The sequence below is a fragment of the Dasypus novemcinctus genome, chromosome 7 (genome assembly GCF_030445035.2).
Source record: "Dasypus novemcinctus isolate mDasNov1 chromosome 7, mDasNov1.1.hap2, whole genome shotgun sequence".
Lineage (NCBI taxonomy): Eukaryota > Metazoa > Chordata > Mammalia > Cingulata > Dasypodidae > Dasypus > Dasypus novemcinctus.
In genome coordinates this window covers 96,807,393-96,821,597 of record NC_080679.1, presented here as the reverse complement: position 1 = coordinate 96,821,597, position 14,205 = coordinate 96,807,393, and the positions used below count along the sequence as shown (strand labels likewise).

At 39.2% G+C, this 14,205-nt stretch overlaps 1 protein-coding gene across 1 annotated transcript in view; it reads left to right on the top strand.

Annotated features, from left to right (window-relative positions):
* Window positions 1-14,205, top strand: part of FMNL2 (formin like 2) — a 346,942-nt gene that overhangs the window by 263,334 nt on the left and 69,403 nt on the right. The window contains 2 exon segments of the mRNA XM_071216434.1: window positions 10,704-10,812; window positions 13,751-13,827. Coding sequence (XP_071072535.1) covers window positions 10,704-10,812; window positions 13,751-13,827 — 186 coding nt within the window.

Sequence of the window (14,205 nt, the reverse complement as noted above, 5' to 3'; positions counted from 1 at the left end):
CTTTGCCAGAAGTCTGGGAAAGTGGTCAATTAGGAAGCATTCATTCAAGATTCTACAATACTATGCAATCTGTAGCTAAAAGGAGCTCACAAACAACCCATACATTATATTTGTAAATGTATAAAAATACATATAAGACAGTAAATAGATGGGTGATCAAACTTATTTCAAGGTATCACTGAGTGAATAGTGGCTTCCATTTTAGTGTTGACTGAACACTAAAGGTCTGAGAAAATCTAGCACTTGATCCCATCCAGTTTTTGCTAACAAGTAATGGTCCCATAATTATCCAGACTTACCACTATCACTTCTTATTATATTTATATTTTGTTATATTATTTATATTTTATTATATTTATATATTATATTTTATTATATTTATATTATTATTTTTATATCCCTAAACATGAGTGACTAGTTCAAAATTGCTGTAGCTTCCCTTTTTTGACTTCCTTAAAATGGGTGTTGGTTTAAAGGCAGCGAAACTCTAAGCAGTATTCTAACGCTAGCATTACGTACAATCCAGACTCTCAACATGGACCTAGCAAGTGGAAGTCCTGTGTGTGTGATCAGTAGTCAAGCAGCTATAAGAAAGCTACTTCTCCAAGTTTTCTTTACTGGCCTCCCCATTCTTTTTGCCTTTTCGAGTAAAAAAAATTTCAGTTTTATTTCCTTGTCATTTCTTGTTAGAATAATTAGACCAGTTGGAGTGTACTTATCGCTCATTCTGAGGAATGCCTTCTTTCCCTGTAGCACTGGCCGCCAGCATCTGAGGTGTTCACGCCATGCTTCCTAGCAGATTCATTACCAGTCACAAAGTAGGAGGCTCAGGTCACAGTTGGCACCATAGTAATAAACAGGACTTGTTCTGTATAAGTTTTGTAATGTCTTCAATTACTATTATTTCGTGTACCCATAACTACTAGTGCATGTTGAAACATGCATAAAATTAATATCAGTAATTTCTCATTAGCTTTGATCCCTAGGTTAATTTTATAATCTGTTTCTTTCCATGTTCAAAGAGCTTTGTGTATTCTAATTGGCAGCTGTTCCAAGATAGGACCTCATCTTGGAATGCTAAACTATCATTTGAAATTTTACTTTAGAGCTTGGAACAACAGCAGGCAATTCTATTGGCAGAGGAAGATGAAGTCCTAAGAAATTTGGTGGTGTTATTTTTTCCCAAAAGTTTCCCTCAAAATGACCTCTTAAAAAGCAGGATATCCTTAAAACTCTTGAGACTTTGAAAAACAGCCCTAAATGTCCCTTCCCCATTATTGTTCCTACAAGTGGCAGGAGTTCCAGAATAGACTCAAGGCTCTTTTCTGCTTTGGGAAATGCCTCTTCTATGTACAGGCAGCCAGATCTCCCAAGCTTTGCTTCTCAGCCTTGGAGAAGAAAGGCTCTCAGGTATTTGGACAGTCAGCTCCAGTGGTATAGGGATTGGGTCACAGCTCTCCATAAATATCTCATTCCCTTGTTTTTCCATTTGGAATCTGAGTCCTCTCCAATCCTTACATCTCAGGGAATCCTGAGTCATCAGAGAGATCTAATTGTTATAGGACCTCATTATGCCTGTTCCCATTAACTTGAAGAGATTGTTACACTTAAAAGAACGACTATTTGGAACAATGTCTGTTGTGAGAAGTTGGTGAAAATGGTAGAGTAAGGACCTCCAAAATTTTTTTCATTCATGAAAGCAATGAAAAAACTGTCAGAAGTTGCCAGAATCAAAATTTTTTTTAGAACTCTAGAAATTAACTAAAGGTATGCATTGATCTGGGGAGCATTTGTTCCAGAAAAAAATAGCTGAACCTTGATAAGGACAGTGAGCTTTGTGGTGTCTTCACTTGCCCTTTCCCCTTCTTCCACGCTTCAGCTCCGTGATAGCCTTGCAAACCATAAGCCAGGAACATGGTGAAAACCACCAGTGTGGTAGCCACTGGAAGGGGTAGAACTGAGTTGGAGTTTTTCCAAGTCCCATTCCCCACCCCCCCCAAATTCTCATTGACATACTTGGTAGTTGCATGGAAGACCCTATTTGCAAAGAGCTGTGTTTGTGTCACCAGACTTGGAGTTCACTCAGTGCTAGAATGGCACTGGGGAATTTGCCAGAAACTTTTAGAAGAATGTGTCAATTTGCAGCTGCCAGAGGCAGTGGGTGACAGCTGTGGCAAATAAATGGCTAACCAAAAAGCGTAAAAGGCAAAACTGGGAAATGAGATGCCCATAGGGCTTTGAAAAGGTGTGACATATTCCTGGGAATCTAGAGGGCCATACACATGTGGAATGCACATTACCAGAACAGATCTGAGAAGCTAAACTCTCATCTCTGGCTGACCTTGGGGCTCTGCACAAGAAAGAAGTGAAGACTAAGGCAGAGGAGTTCTACCTGGCTAAATGTGGAAATGGTGCCTCAACATACATCCAGAGCCCCTTGCAAAGACCAGGAGACTTACTAGTTCCATACATTTAAGGAAATCTCTAATCAGGTAGTGCAGTGGCTATATATGATGAAGAACACAGACATTTCAGGATTAGTTCATAAAAGTCACTAAACAAACAAAAAATGATGTCAACAACAACAATAATCCCTGCAGAGAAGGGGGAATCTGATTTCCAGAGTTGCCACATGATATTATTTTACATGTCCAGTTTTCACCAAAAAATTATAAGATGTGCAAAGAAACAAGGAAATGTAGACCATACACGGGGTGAACAAGTATTCAGTAGAAATTGTCTCTGAAGGAGCCCAAACGTTGGACTTAATATTAAAGACAGAGACTTTAAATTGGCCTTTTTAAATATATTTAAAAGATGAAAGGGAATCATATATAAAGAACTAAAGGGAAGTATGAGAATGATTTTCCACCAAATAGAGAATGATTAGAAAAGAACCAAATAGGAATTATGGAGTTAAAAAGCACAAAAACTGAAATGAAAAATTCACTAGAGGAACTTAACAGTTAAGTTTTACTAGACAAAAGAGCAAATCAACAAACCAGAAGATAGGTCAGTTGTGAGTATCCAGCCAGAATTAAAAAAAACAAAACAAAACAAAACAATTGAACAGAGCTGCAGAGACCTCTGGAGATACTATGAAGTATAACAACATGTAACATATGCATAATGGTAGTCCAGAAGGAGAGAGAAAGAGAGGAAGTTTATATGAAGATGGGAAGCAGATGTGGCTCAACTGATAGAGCAGCCATCTACCATATAGGAAGGCCAGGGTTCAAATCCAGGGCCTCCTGGCCCATATGGTGAGCTGGCTGACATGCAGTAGTACTGCCATGTGCAATGAGTGCCATGCCACGCAGGGATGCCCCCTCATAGGGGTGCCCCCCACACAAGAGTGCACCCCGCAAGGAGAGCCACCCTGCATGAAAAAAGCACAGCCCACCCAGGAGTGTTGCCACACACTTGGAGAACTAACACAGCAAGATGATGCAACAAAAAAGAGACATAGTTTACCGGTGACACCGAGAATGCAAGTGGACACAGAAGAACACACAGCAAATGGACACAAGAGAGCAGACAATGGGGGAGGGACAGCGGGGGGAAGGGGAGAGAAATAAATCTAAAAAAAAAATATATGAAGAAACAGAGATCAAAAACTTCTCATGTTTGATGACAAATGTTAATCTACACGTCCAATAAGCTCAACAGCCCCAAGTAGGAAAATTCAAACATCCACTCTTAGATGCTAAAACCGCAAAATTGAATTAGGTGAGCTATTAATTATTTACAGTGACCACAGAGAGAGTCACATTAACTCTTTGAGTTACTAGTGAAGCCAGTTCAGTATTTTAGAGTTAAAAATTACGAGGTATTGATTTCACTGCTCAAGATTTTTCATGTAAAAGCTGTTGTGGTGGGAAGAGTACAGAAAAGGAGAAATTGAAACTAAGTAGAAATAAATGACAATAATGGTATTCCCTTTTCTCAAGTTAGCCAAGAAAAAAATGTAGAATTTACAATAAATTATTTACTATAATTATTTGCAATTACCTGCTATATGTGAAACACTGTAAGTGATACCAAAACACAAATCAAGTGCTTACCATCATGCTTTTCAATTTAGTGTGGGTAGCAAAACTATGTAATGTGTTTGTTACTGTTCGTGCAGTAAGTATTAGAATGGCTGTCCAGATATGGGCTTGAATTAGGCCTCTAGCAGTAATAAGAAGGTATGAGTTGAGAATTGTGGGAGTAGAGAAAGAGGTTTGGTTCCAAATGTACTTTGGAGAAGGAGGAGACAATGCCTAGGTTGTGGCTCTTATTTCGGAGTCACAGACCAGGGACCCACTCTCCCCACAAGCGCACATGCATATATAACTGCATTTTTCACGGCATTTGGTAAAGCTGTGTAATGCATCATGGAACCTCTAGAGATCTCTCCAGCAAGTCAGATCAAGGCCGAGTCTTCACCAGACTCCACATGAAGGCAGGATGGAGATGCCATTATCAGAGAGAAGGGAAGTCAAGGATAGGCTAGAGAGAGAAAGTGCTTATTCCTGTGTATATTTAAATTTTGAATGCCTTTTAGATCAGCCATGTGAATTATTTTGCATTGGATCCGAAGCAGCTGGAAATTGAAGTGTGAAATGAAGAATAGAGTCTGGTTCATGAATGCTAGGTTTAGAAGTTGTTAGTATATGTCATAGTAGAAGGTGAAAGGGTGTCGGAGATGATTAAGAGAAAAGCCACAAAAAAGAGCAGGGACAAGAGCCAAAGATGGAATCTTGGAGAACTGCTGCATTGAAGGAGCAGGCAGAAGAAGCCTATTGGGTAGCAGTAGTTCTCAACGTTGCACAACCTGGACCAACAGAATGATTCTCAAGGCCTGCGCATCAGTTTCCTTTCCGCCCTCCTTCCCTCCGTTCCGTCCCTCCCTCTTTCTTTTTCCTTCCTTTTCCTTTTCTTTCTTTTCTTTCTTTTTCTCTTTTTAAAAACTTTGCAGATTAAGCTGTGATACAGTGAGATTTGAGAACTACTGGTGAAGAAAAAGAGGACACAGGAAAGTGTATTATGCACCATTAGCTGGTGACAGAATCTGGGATTACTCAAGACAGTATACGGGACAGGACTAAAACTCATCTGCCTCAGTATCCGTAGAGATATGAATGCTGCCCCTCCTTGGCATCTTTTTAACATACCACAAAGAAATGGAGGGGCACTCTCCACTTTGGCTCTATTCAGATAGACTCAGATTTATATGAAGTTTCATAATAGCTTCAGGAAAAAATTTTTTTAATAATCGGTTTTACATCATATAATTGTTTAACAGAACGCATGCCAAGAGTATTAGTTTACCACAGAGGCACCCATACCTCCTACTGAGCCACTGACTTAATCCCGTAAAACTCTGGTCATTGTGGAAAGTTTATTCAAATAGCTAAACTGGGATGAAGGATGAAGATAGTTTAGCCTAAAAGCCTGTGGCATAGACTGGATTAGGCTGCCTGATCTGTAATAGTATGATTATACAGTAGCACTTAGTACGTACAGATTTTGGCTGTTAGGACTAGTTTCATTAGAGCTGTTTGAATTTTTAATTGCTAACAGATTATTGCTGTGATTTTCCAACCTTACTTTAGTGAATCAGTGTGACATGTACTTGTAAGTGTATCTCTTTTCTTGGACATGTATGGAGACCGCTAATCAATATATTTGACCTTACTGACATCCAGACAGACATTGGCAAAACCAGGAAATAAGAGTTTCAAAAATGAGTTTTTCTGATACTAGACCCTTTTATCATCTGTTTTGGTGGGGGTTGGCCTCATCACAGAAACCCACAACTTTTCTTTATCAGGGTAGATCATTACCACTATCCTCCTAAAGAACCCTTCTTGGAAACATGCTGTAGGGTGATTGAGATGGAAAGAGCATTATGGTCATGATATCTAGTTAGCCTTCTGTCTTAAGGAAGATCTAAACCTAGACTCTCTAAAAGAGGTAACTTTTGTCCTCCTTATTGCAAATTTTTTTTACAGATTTATTTCTCTCCCCTTCACTCCCTGCCCCCTTCCGCCCTCCCCCCCCCCCCCCCCCCCCGGCCGCCCGTTGTCTGCTTTCTCTGTCAACTCACTGTGTATTCTTCTGTGCCCGCTTGCACCCTCGGCACCAGGAAACTGCGTCTCTTTTTTTGTTGCGTCATCTTGCGTCAGCTGTCAGTGTGTGTGGTACCACTCTTGGGTGGGCTGTGCTTTTTCCTTTCACGCGGGGTGGCTCTCCTTACGGGGTGCACTCCGGGAGCACCCCTGTGTGGCACGGCACTCCTTGTGCATGGCAGCTCTGCGCGTGGGCCAGCTCACCACAGGGGTCAGGAGGGCCTGGGGATTGAACCCTGGACCCTCTGATGTGGTAGGCAGACACTCTATCAGTTGAGCCATGTCTGCTTCCCCCTTATTGCAAATTTAATACACATCCATTGTAGAAAACTTAAAATATAGATGAAAATAATGAATGGCTTGTAATCCCAAAATTCAAAAAATCATGATAGGTATATTTTGCATCTGCATTGGTAGTATTTTATGTTTAATCATATTAGTGTCACCTTCATGGCATTTCTCCCACAATTTATCCATTTGTTTCATATTTCATTCTTAAGTTAGGGTCCCAGTTAAAACTAATGTTCATACACCTTGAGTCATTTACTAAGTGTAAGTCTACACAAACCCAGACAAATCTGGCTTGATGGAGAAAACGTTGACTATATTGAGATTTTAGGTATGATGATTTGCAAAAAGCATTCTCCTTTGTGAAGGTGTGACCACAAGCAAGCTACCAGCTTGTGCTGTGTGGTATAGTATTTGTTATTGAACTCGTTTTACACATTAGTATGTCTGTTGCTTTGCTAAATGCACTGGTTAGGATGGGCTGGAGCTGGAGTGTGGACATAGAACCTCATAATATAAAGGCTATCTGTATACTTATCTTTTGCTCCTAAACTAGATGGTGAGCCCACAAAGGCAGAAGCAGCATCTTTGTTTTTCATTTCCCCTTAGCACAGACAGATGCTTAATAAAACCAACCTTGGGGCTTGACTCAAAGATTTGGTTTGATTACGTGTGATAGATGGAGAACACAAGGAGAGCACCAGGGGCCATTTCTTCTGGAGTGCTTGCTTTGTTGTACAGGTGTCCATGTTGTAATAAATTGGATCCAAGAAATTGTTTGTTTCTAATTCCATTGGAGGTATTTAGTGTCAACTTGAGGGAACTATTAAAACCATCTCCTCAAGGAGGTGTTTATTAGACAGTATTAACAATGTATATTAAAACTGAATTAAAAACCCATCTAAAACCAAAAAAGTAATAGTTTACCCAGATAATAAATATCTAATTACAGAGATTGTGAAATTCCATAAAATGTGCATGCTGAGGAGTAGACTCATGTACATGCTAAGCCATTGCACATTCCCTAAAATTTAGCCTTGGAGATCCAATGTGATCCTAAATTGAGTCCTTTGAAAATTCTTTGTATTTTCAGAGGTGAAGAATTATGCCATTTATCAGTGTGCATTTACTTAAAGGTAGAAAATCCTTTTAGAATGAGAATTCTAAAATACAGAGCAAAATCTATCAAAAAAAAAAAAAGTCCTCACTTTTCCTGTACGCTTAGAAAGTAAAAAACAGATCTGGAAGGATAAAGATTTTTAAAAGAAAAATTTGAAACACTTCATGGAAACACTTCATCTCTTGATCGAGAAGGAAGCGTGCTGGCCTCAGGCAGGCCTTTGGGTCTGGAAATTAAGGATGCTTTTTGAGAGCAAGGGGCTCTGTCTCCATGTTCTGAAGGAGATGCACAGATGCCGCTGTTCTCAGAAAACTAAGCCTTAATTCTACATGGTGAAAAAATGATTGAGGGTGGGAAATGCCACCTATGGAGACCTGAAGCCTGAGACTGTCAGGATGACAGGATAGGAACATTTGACAAAGAGCAAACCAGCACATATGACTGTGGGTGGTAGCTTTTTCCACATGATAACCTGACAGATTGTTGATGAATCAGATTGTGAAGCAATTTGTAGAAAGTGACTGCTCTTCATCGCAGTGCAGAGACTTGGGCCTTGGTCTGGTCTCATCTCATCTCCACTTCCTACTTGCCATGTGGATATTACTTCTTTGTGCTTCAGTTTTCTCATCTGTATAAAGAAGGATTTGGAGTATATGATCTCATAGATCTCCTTCAGCTGTCAGTGCTTGCTATGATTTTAAACATATAAATTCACATGTTGCCTTTCATTCCCATTCTGCTTTTGCATCAACCAAAAATTGGAGGAAAATGTTTTTTAAGCAAAATACCATACACTTTAGAAAACAGCTTAGCTCTGTTGCTTTTGAACATAGAATATCATTAATAAAATGCTCATTGTTTTAATTTATTGACATCTTATATCTTATTAACTCCTTGAATATAGTATTTATTAATTAAATACAGTTTCTAAACTCCTTAAATAAGTATGCATGTAGCATTTCATGTTAAATATATTTTAAGTATTAGTTCAGAAAAATATATTTGGGATTAACCACCTACTACTACAAAAGATAAGGCTTTTGTGTTACTATTTAGCAAGTAGAATATTCTAATTAATTCACTTTTGCTGGTTTCTGCATTATAAAAAGTAATGATAAACATCGTGACTACTTAGAAAAGACTTATTACAATACAGTTCAAGATTGGATCAATAAATGAAAGGAAGCAAGCTGCCATGTTTCTTAATAGCTCTTAGGTAAACCCTGGTGAGGTAATTGAATGCTGGGAAATAACATTAATTGTGTAAGTTCAGTCTACTTTCTGGAATAATTTATTTGGCAGTGATGCAGAAATACGGGACTATGTAGAATGACTTAGCCCATTTTCCTTGAAGAGTAGCTTACTTCGGTCAGTATGTCTTCTGCAGTCATTGCTTCACATAAATATAATTTAGCTATGGGCAGTTGGTTCCAAAGAAATGACTTTTTCTTCTTTTTTTTCCCCCTCAAAACTTAATCTTGGATGACTTTTTCAACTAGTAGCAAAAAAGAAAACTCTCCCTTTAAGCTAACGTGTATCCAACAAATGATCCCACTAATGAAATACGAAACTGAAGTTAAAATAAGAAAAGTAGAGAAAGGGAACAAACTTCAGTTATAGATTAAGATCACATGTGCTTGGGTGAGACTGGCCTTGTGGTTATTGTTTGAAGATGTCCCAGTCTCTGAGAGACATCCAAGGAGTGTGTTAGCAATCATGCTCAGCCTGTGGTTATGGCCAAGTGACACATTTTATACTTGTATTTTTGATACTAGGCTTGCTCAACAAAATCTGAATTTATTTCCTTAACCTCAACTTCTTGGTTACTATGTTCAGAATTGAGGCCAATTTCCATTGCTGAAATTTTATTTCCAAGTGTGAATTGATCAGAAAGTCATTGAATAAAGCCTTGTTCCAGTGTGATCAAACTGTTTTCATATTCAAATTTATTGAGGCAAGTGACTTATTGAAATACATTTCAAAAATTTGACTCAGTCACAGGCTTCTGTGAAAGAATCTTCTCCGTCTGATCGATTTTGAAGAGAAAAATAAATTAAAAAGGACTGCTTAGCTGAAGAATTTTAGATAAATCTGTCAATTCGCTTTTCAAGTTCTGGCCTGCACTTGTGGGACTTTTGAAAGACTGTTAATATTAATAATGCCATCCTTTAAATTTTTTAATTAGTTCAAGAAGGAAGAACTATAACCTGTTTTGTGGAACTTTCTTGTCATTGATTCTCTCTACAGAAAAGTAGTTGACAACTTTTGAAATCTGTTTTTTAAAATAAAGGCATGGAATTGTATGGAAGACTAATCTGTGTTTCACTCTGAGGCTATAATAATTTAAAGCATGTTTCGAAGTTCTCGGCATCATCTGTGTTGAAGCTCTCAGTATTGGCATCTTTTCTGCTTTCATCGTGTTACTGTCACTAGACTGCACTGGCAGGCCCTGATAAACCTCCATGAAGGAGAGTTTAATAGCAGAAGGTTTAGTAATGGAGGCCTAGGAAATGAATTCTAACCCTGAAACATCTTAACCCCTTCCTTGAAGTATTGGCATATTTCCAAAGAAGTTTCAGTTGCTGTATGAGATTTAGGTAAGGGGTCAGACTGTGAAGGCGTTCGTGTACCCTGAAACCTGACTTGAAGGTTTCAGGGTCTAACGCCATGGCAGATAAAGTTGCTAATGTGTGACCTTGCCTAGGCTTAAGGTCTGAAGCTGGGACTCCCGAGACCAGTAGTGGGAAGGTGTAGCTACCAGTAGTGGGAAGGTGTAGCTGGAGCTGGGACATATAAGCCAAGTTTCATGCCTTTCCTTTGTTTATGCACATTTATTTCTGCATGCATCTTGCTTCAGATCGCCTCTGCAAATCTAGTGTGGCCTATTGATTAGGAACCTGGGGTTGTGAATGAATCTTATGTGTGGTCTGGTTTGTTATATACTGTAAGTGGGGCTCAACCTCTTTGTCCGTGGGTATCTGGTCTGATGAGACGGCTGACCATTCACAGAATGGTGTTGGCTTTGCAGCCTATGAAGGTGGCTTTGTCATTTGGTGGTTTTGAACTACAATCCTAATGTTGGTGCAGGTAAAGATAGAGAAAAATGTCCATTTTATAGGTGAATTGCTTACACTAAGAAATTTATGTATAGTTTTATGTGTTTCCTTTTTAATTTGTAGGTATAATACTTTGCCAAGCAGAAGAACCCTGAAAAATTCAAGATTAGTGAGTAAAAAAGATGACGTACATGTCTGTATCATGTGTTTACGTGCCATCATGAATTATCAGGTATGTTTGTTTTTCTGGTCCTTGAAAAAAAAAATCCAAAGTAGACTTAGGTCGTGTTGCTTCTTATCATTTCTATTTAAAGTAAATATCAGCATTTATGAGATGATATTGAAAAAGGAAATTCTGGTTCATTTGAATGATAAAGACTAAATTCATGGCCCTCAGATTTTACTTAGCATTTATGTTTTATAAAGTATTTCAAGGAAAGACTTTTCCCTGTTGGAAAGAAAAGGTGGTAAACTTGCCTAGATTACTTGATAAGTGTTTGTGAACATTCAATTCCTGGTTGTGGGCAAGAGTACACTTTAGAAGACTTTGTAAGAAGCACCTGAATGCAGGTGGATCCCATTCTGGAAACACAGGGAAGAGACATTGGAGCATGTGGGTTGGATTAACCCTAACAACAGAGTGGACGCTACATACTCAACATAAAAGTGCTGAATTGAATTTAAGAGGGAAACATGCATTTTCTTTTCTTTTAGTCAGTGAATATTTTTTTTTGAGCATCTTTGTGTGCTAGACCTTTTCTAGGTGCTGGGAGTACAGCATTAAATAAACTATTGCCTCCAGGAAACTTACTTTCTAGTGTGGGGAGGCAAATGATAAATCAATTGGTGTAATATGTTCCAGTTCATAATGATGGTGACAATGAAGACTAGCACTTACATAATATTCTCTGCAGGTCTAGTACTTTAAAACCTGTTGACTCATTTAAACCTCATACCAGCCTTGTGAGATTGGTAATCTTACCAAATAATGAGGAAATAGGACCAGCAAGTGTTGAAAATGTGTGTGCAGTTTTAAATAGGGCAGCCAGGAAAAAGTCACTGAGAAGATAATATTTAGTAACAACGTTAGGGAGGGAAAAAGTAAGGAATATTAGGGAAAGAAAAGTCTGGGTAGGGAGAAGAGAGAAGGGTGCGTGCAAAGGCCCTGAAGCAGGAATGTGCCTGGTGTGGTCAGGTGACTGGATAAGAAGGAGCCAGAGGGAGGGAGCTGAAGGTGAAATCAGAAGTCAGAGGGATGCTGATGGTAGAAGGATTTACAGGCCAGTGAAAGGACATTGACTTTGCCATGAGTGGAAAGCTATTGAAGACTTCTGAGGAATAGCATGACATAACCTGGCATCTGTAGTTAACATGATCATTCTGGCTTGTGTGTTTAAAATTGACCTTGGGTGTCAGATGTGGGGTGGAGTAGGCAGAAGCTTTTGCAGTAATTTGGGTGGGCATTGATAGTGGCATGGACCAGGGTCATAGGAATAAAGATGATGACAGGTGGACAGATTCTGGTTTTATGTTGATGATAAAGGCATTAGCATTGGCTGTGCGGTGAGGGAGAAGAAGAATGGAGGATAGCTCCAGGAATTTTGTCCTGGACACGAATAAGATGGATTTCCATCTACTAAGGTAGAGAAGGCTTTGGGAAGAACAGATTTGAGAGAGATGAGTAGGAGTTCTATTTGGGAGCTGTTCACTTTGAGATGTCCATTAGACATCCAATTAGGTGGGTGGCTGGATATTCCAGTCTGGAGTCCAAGTCAGAGGTCTAGGATGGAGATACAAATTTGGGGTTTATTAACATATAGATGGTATATAAAGCCAGGAGAGTGAATGAGGTCAACAGAGAAATAAATAGATTCTAATAATATGAACCCTGAGGCTCTCTGTTTAGTTGTCAGTGAGATGAGGAAAAACCAGCTAGAGAGACAAAAATGGCCAGGAATGTAGGAACAAGTGAAAGGAATGTTTCAAAGAGAAGGGCGTGTTCAACTTTATCAAATGCTGCTGGTAAGTCATGTAAGATGAGGACTGAGAATTGCCATTGGCTTCAGCAAAGTGGAGTACTTTAGAGAACTTTGCAGAACAGTTGAATTGGTAGAGTGGGGATGAAATGCCTGACTGGAGTGGTTTCAAGAGAGAATGAGAGGAAAGAGATTGGAGACTGTGAATGTTGTAAGTGCTGTAAAGAAAGCAGAGAAATGAGGCACATACTGTGGGTCAAGAGAGGTTTGTTGTTATTAAGGATGAGATAATTTGCATCATGTTTTTTATGCTCATGGTACTGAATCAATAGAGAAGAAAAAAATGACGAACATTAGGGGGAGAACTGCTGGAGCATATAATGTCCTTGAATAGGTGAGAGGGAAATAGGATCAAGTACTCTAATGGGGGGGCTGGCCTTAGATTGGAGCATGGAACAGTTCATTTTTGGGAAGAGGTGTGGCAGCAAGCACAGAGCTACCGTAGGCAGGTTGGTGTGGTGGTGGGAACTTTTAGAAGTTTTTTCTGATTGCTTCTGTTTTCTCATTGTAAAAGGGAGTAAGGTTCTGAGCTGAGAGTGAATATAAGGATAATTTCTCAACTCTCCAGAATCAGCAAGGATTCCTATGCCTGTTACTGAATTTCATTCTTCGTATAGAAGGGTGAGGTAATGTGCTTCAGAGCAGAGTAGGTTTTCTTAAGCTCTAGGTTCTGGTAGTCACTGCACAGAAGAGGTACTAGGTACAGTGCCTAGCCGCAGAGTAGTCACCCTGAAAACTTAAAAAAAAAAAAAAATTTTTCCTGTGTCATGCTATGACCTCATCATTAAGATGCAGATTAAATTGCCTGGGGTAGGACCTGGAGAATCAGTGTTTCATTTTGTTTACTCTTCCAAATTGATTCTAATGAGCAGCTGGGTTGAGAATCACTGGGCCAGAGTGTTTGAGGAGTCTACCATTTTAATAATGAAAAATAACATACAGTTCATTTGAAAAGAATGGGCATGTTGTCCCTTGATAATTCCATCATTGCTAAGTTTTTGGATAGTGAAATATATTCAGATAGATGTGCTAGAGAAATAAAGGGATAGAAATCTCAGGTTTTTAATTTTTAATCAAACTTTCAGTCCCCTAACTTGACTCCTAATGCTTCGTTTTTTCCTGCATGAATTTCAGTATGGTTTCAACATGGTCATGTCTCATCCACATGCTGTCAATGAGATTGCACTAAGCTTGAACAACAAGAATCCCAGGTAAGCTTGCTTTGCAATATCCAAGTCCGTATCAAACTAGGGAGAGCAGAGAAGTAGTCAATATGTACCTAAGTTATAGTTTAGACACTTTCAAGTATGAATCTCTGAAATAAGATTGGCTGTAGATTTCTTGGCTGCATTTTTCTTTCAACCAAATTGCATTCTTACATGTGGCAGAGTTGAGCATCAGGTGACTGCTCTGGTCCATCACTGTTCTCCTCAAGTTTTCTTTCCTTCCCAAGACTGTTTCTCAGCACCCTTGCGACTAACTTTGGTGATGAGGATGAGGTGAGGAGGGTCTTGATAATGACTTAGCTAGAGCAGCCAGTGATAAGAGCTACCTAAAGCCACCTCCCTCACCCACACTTCACTTACTGC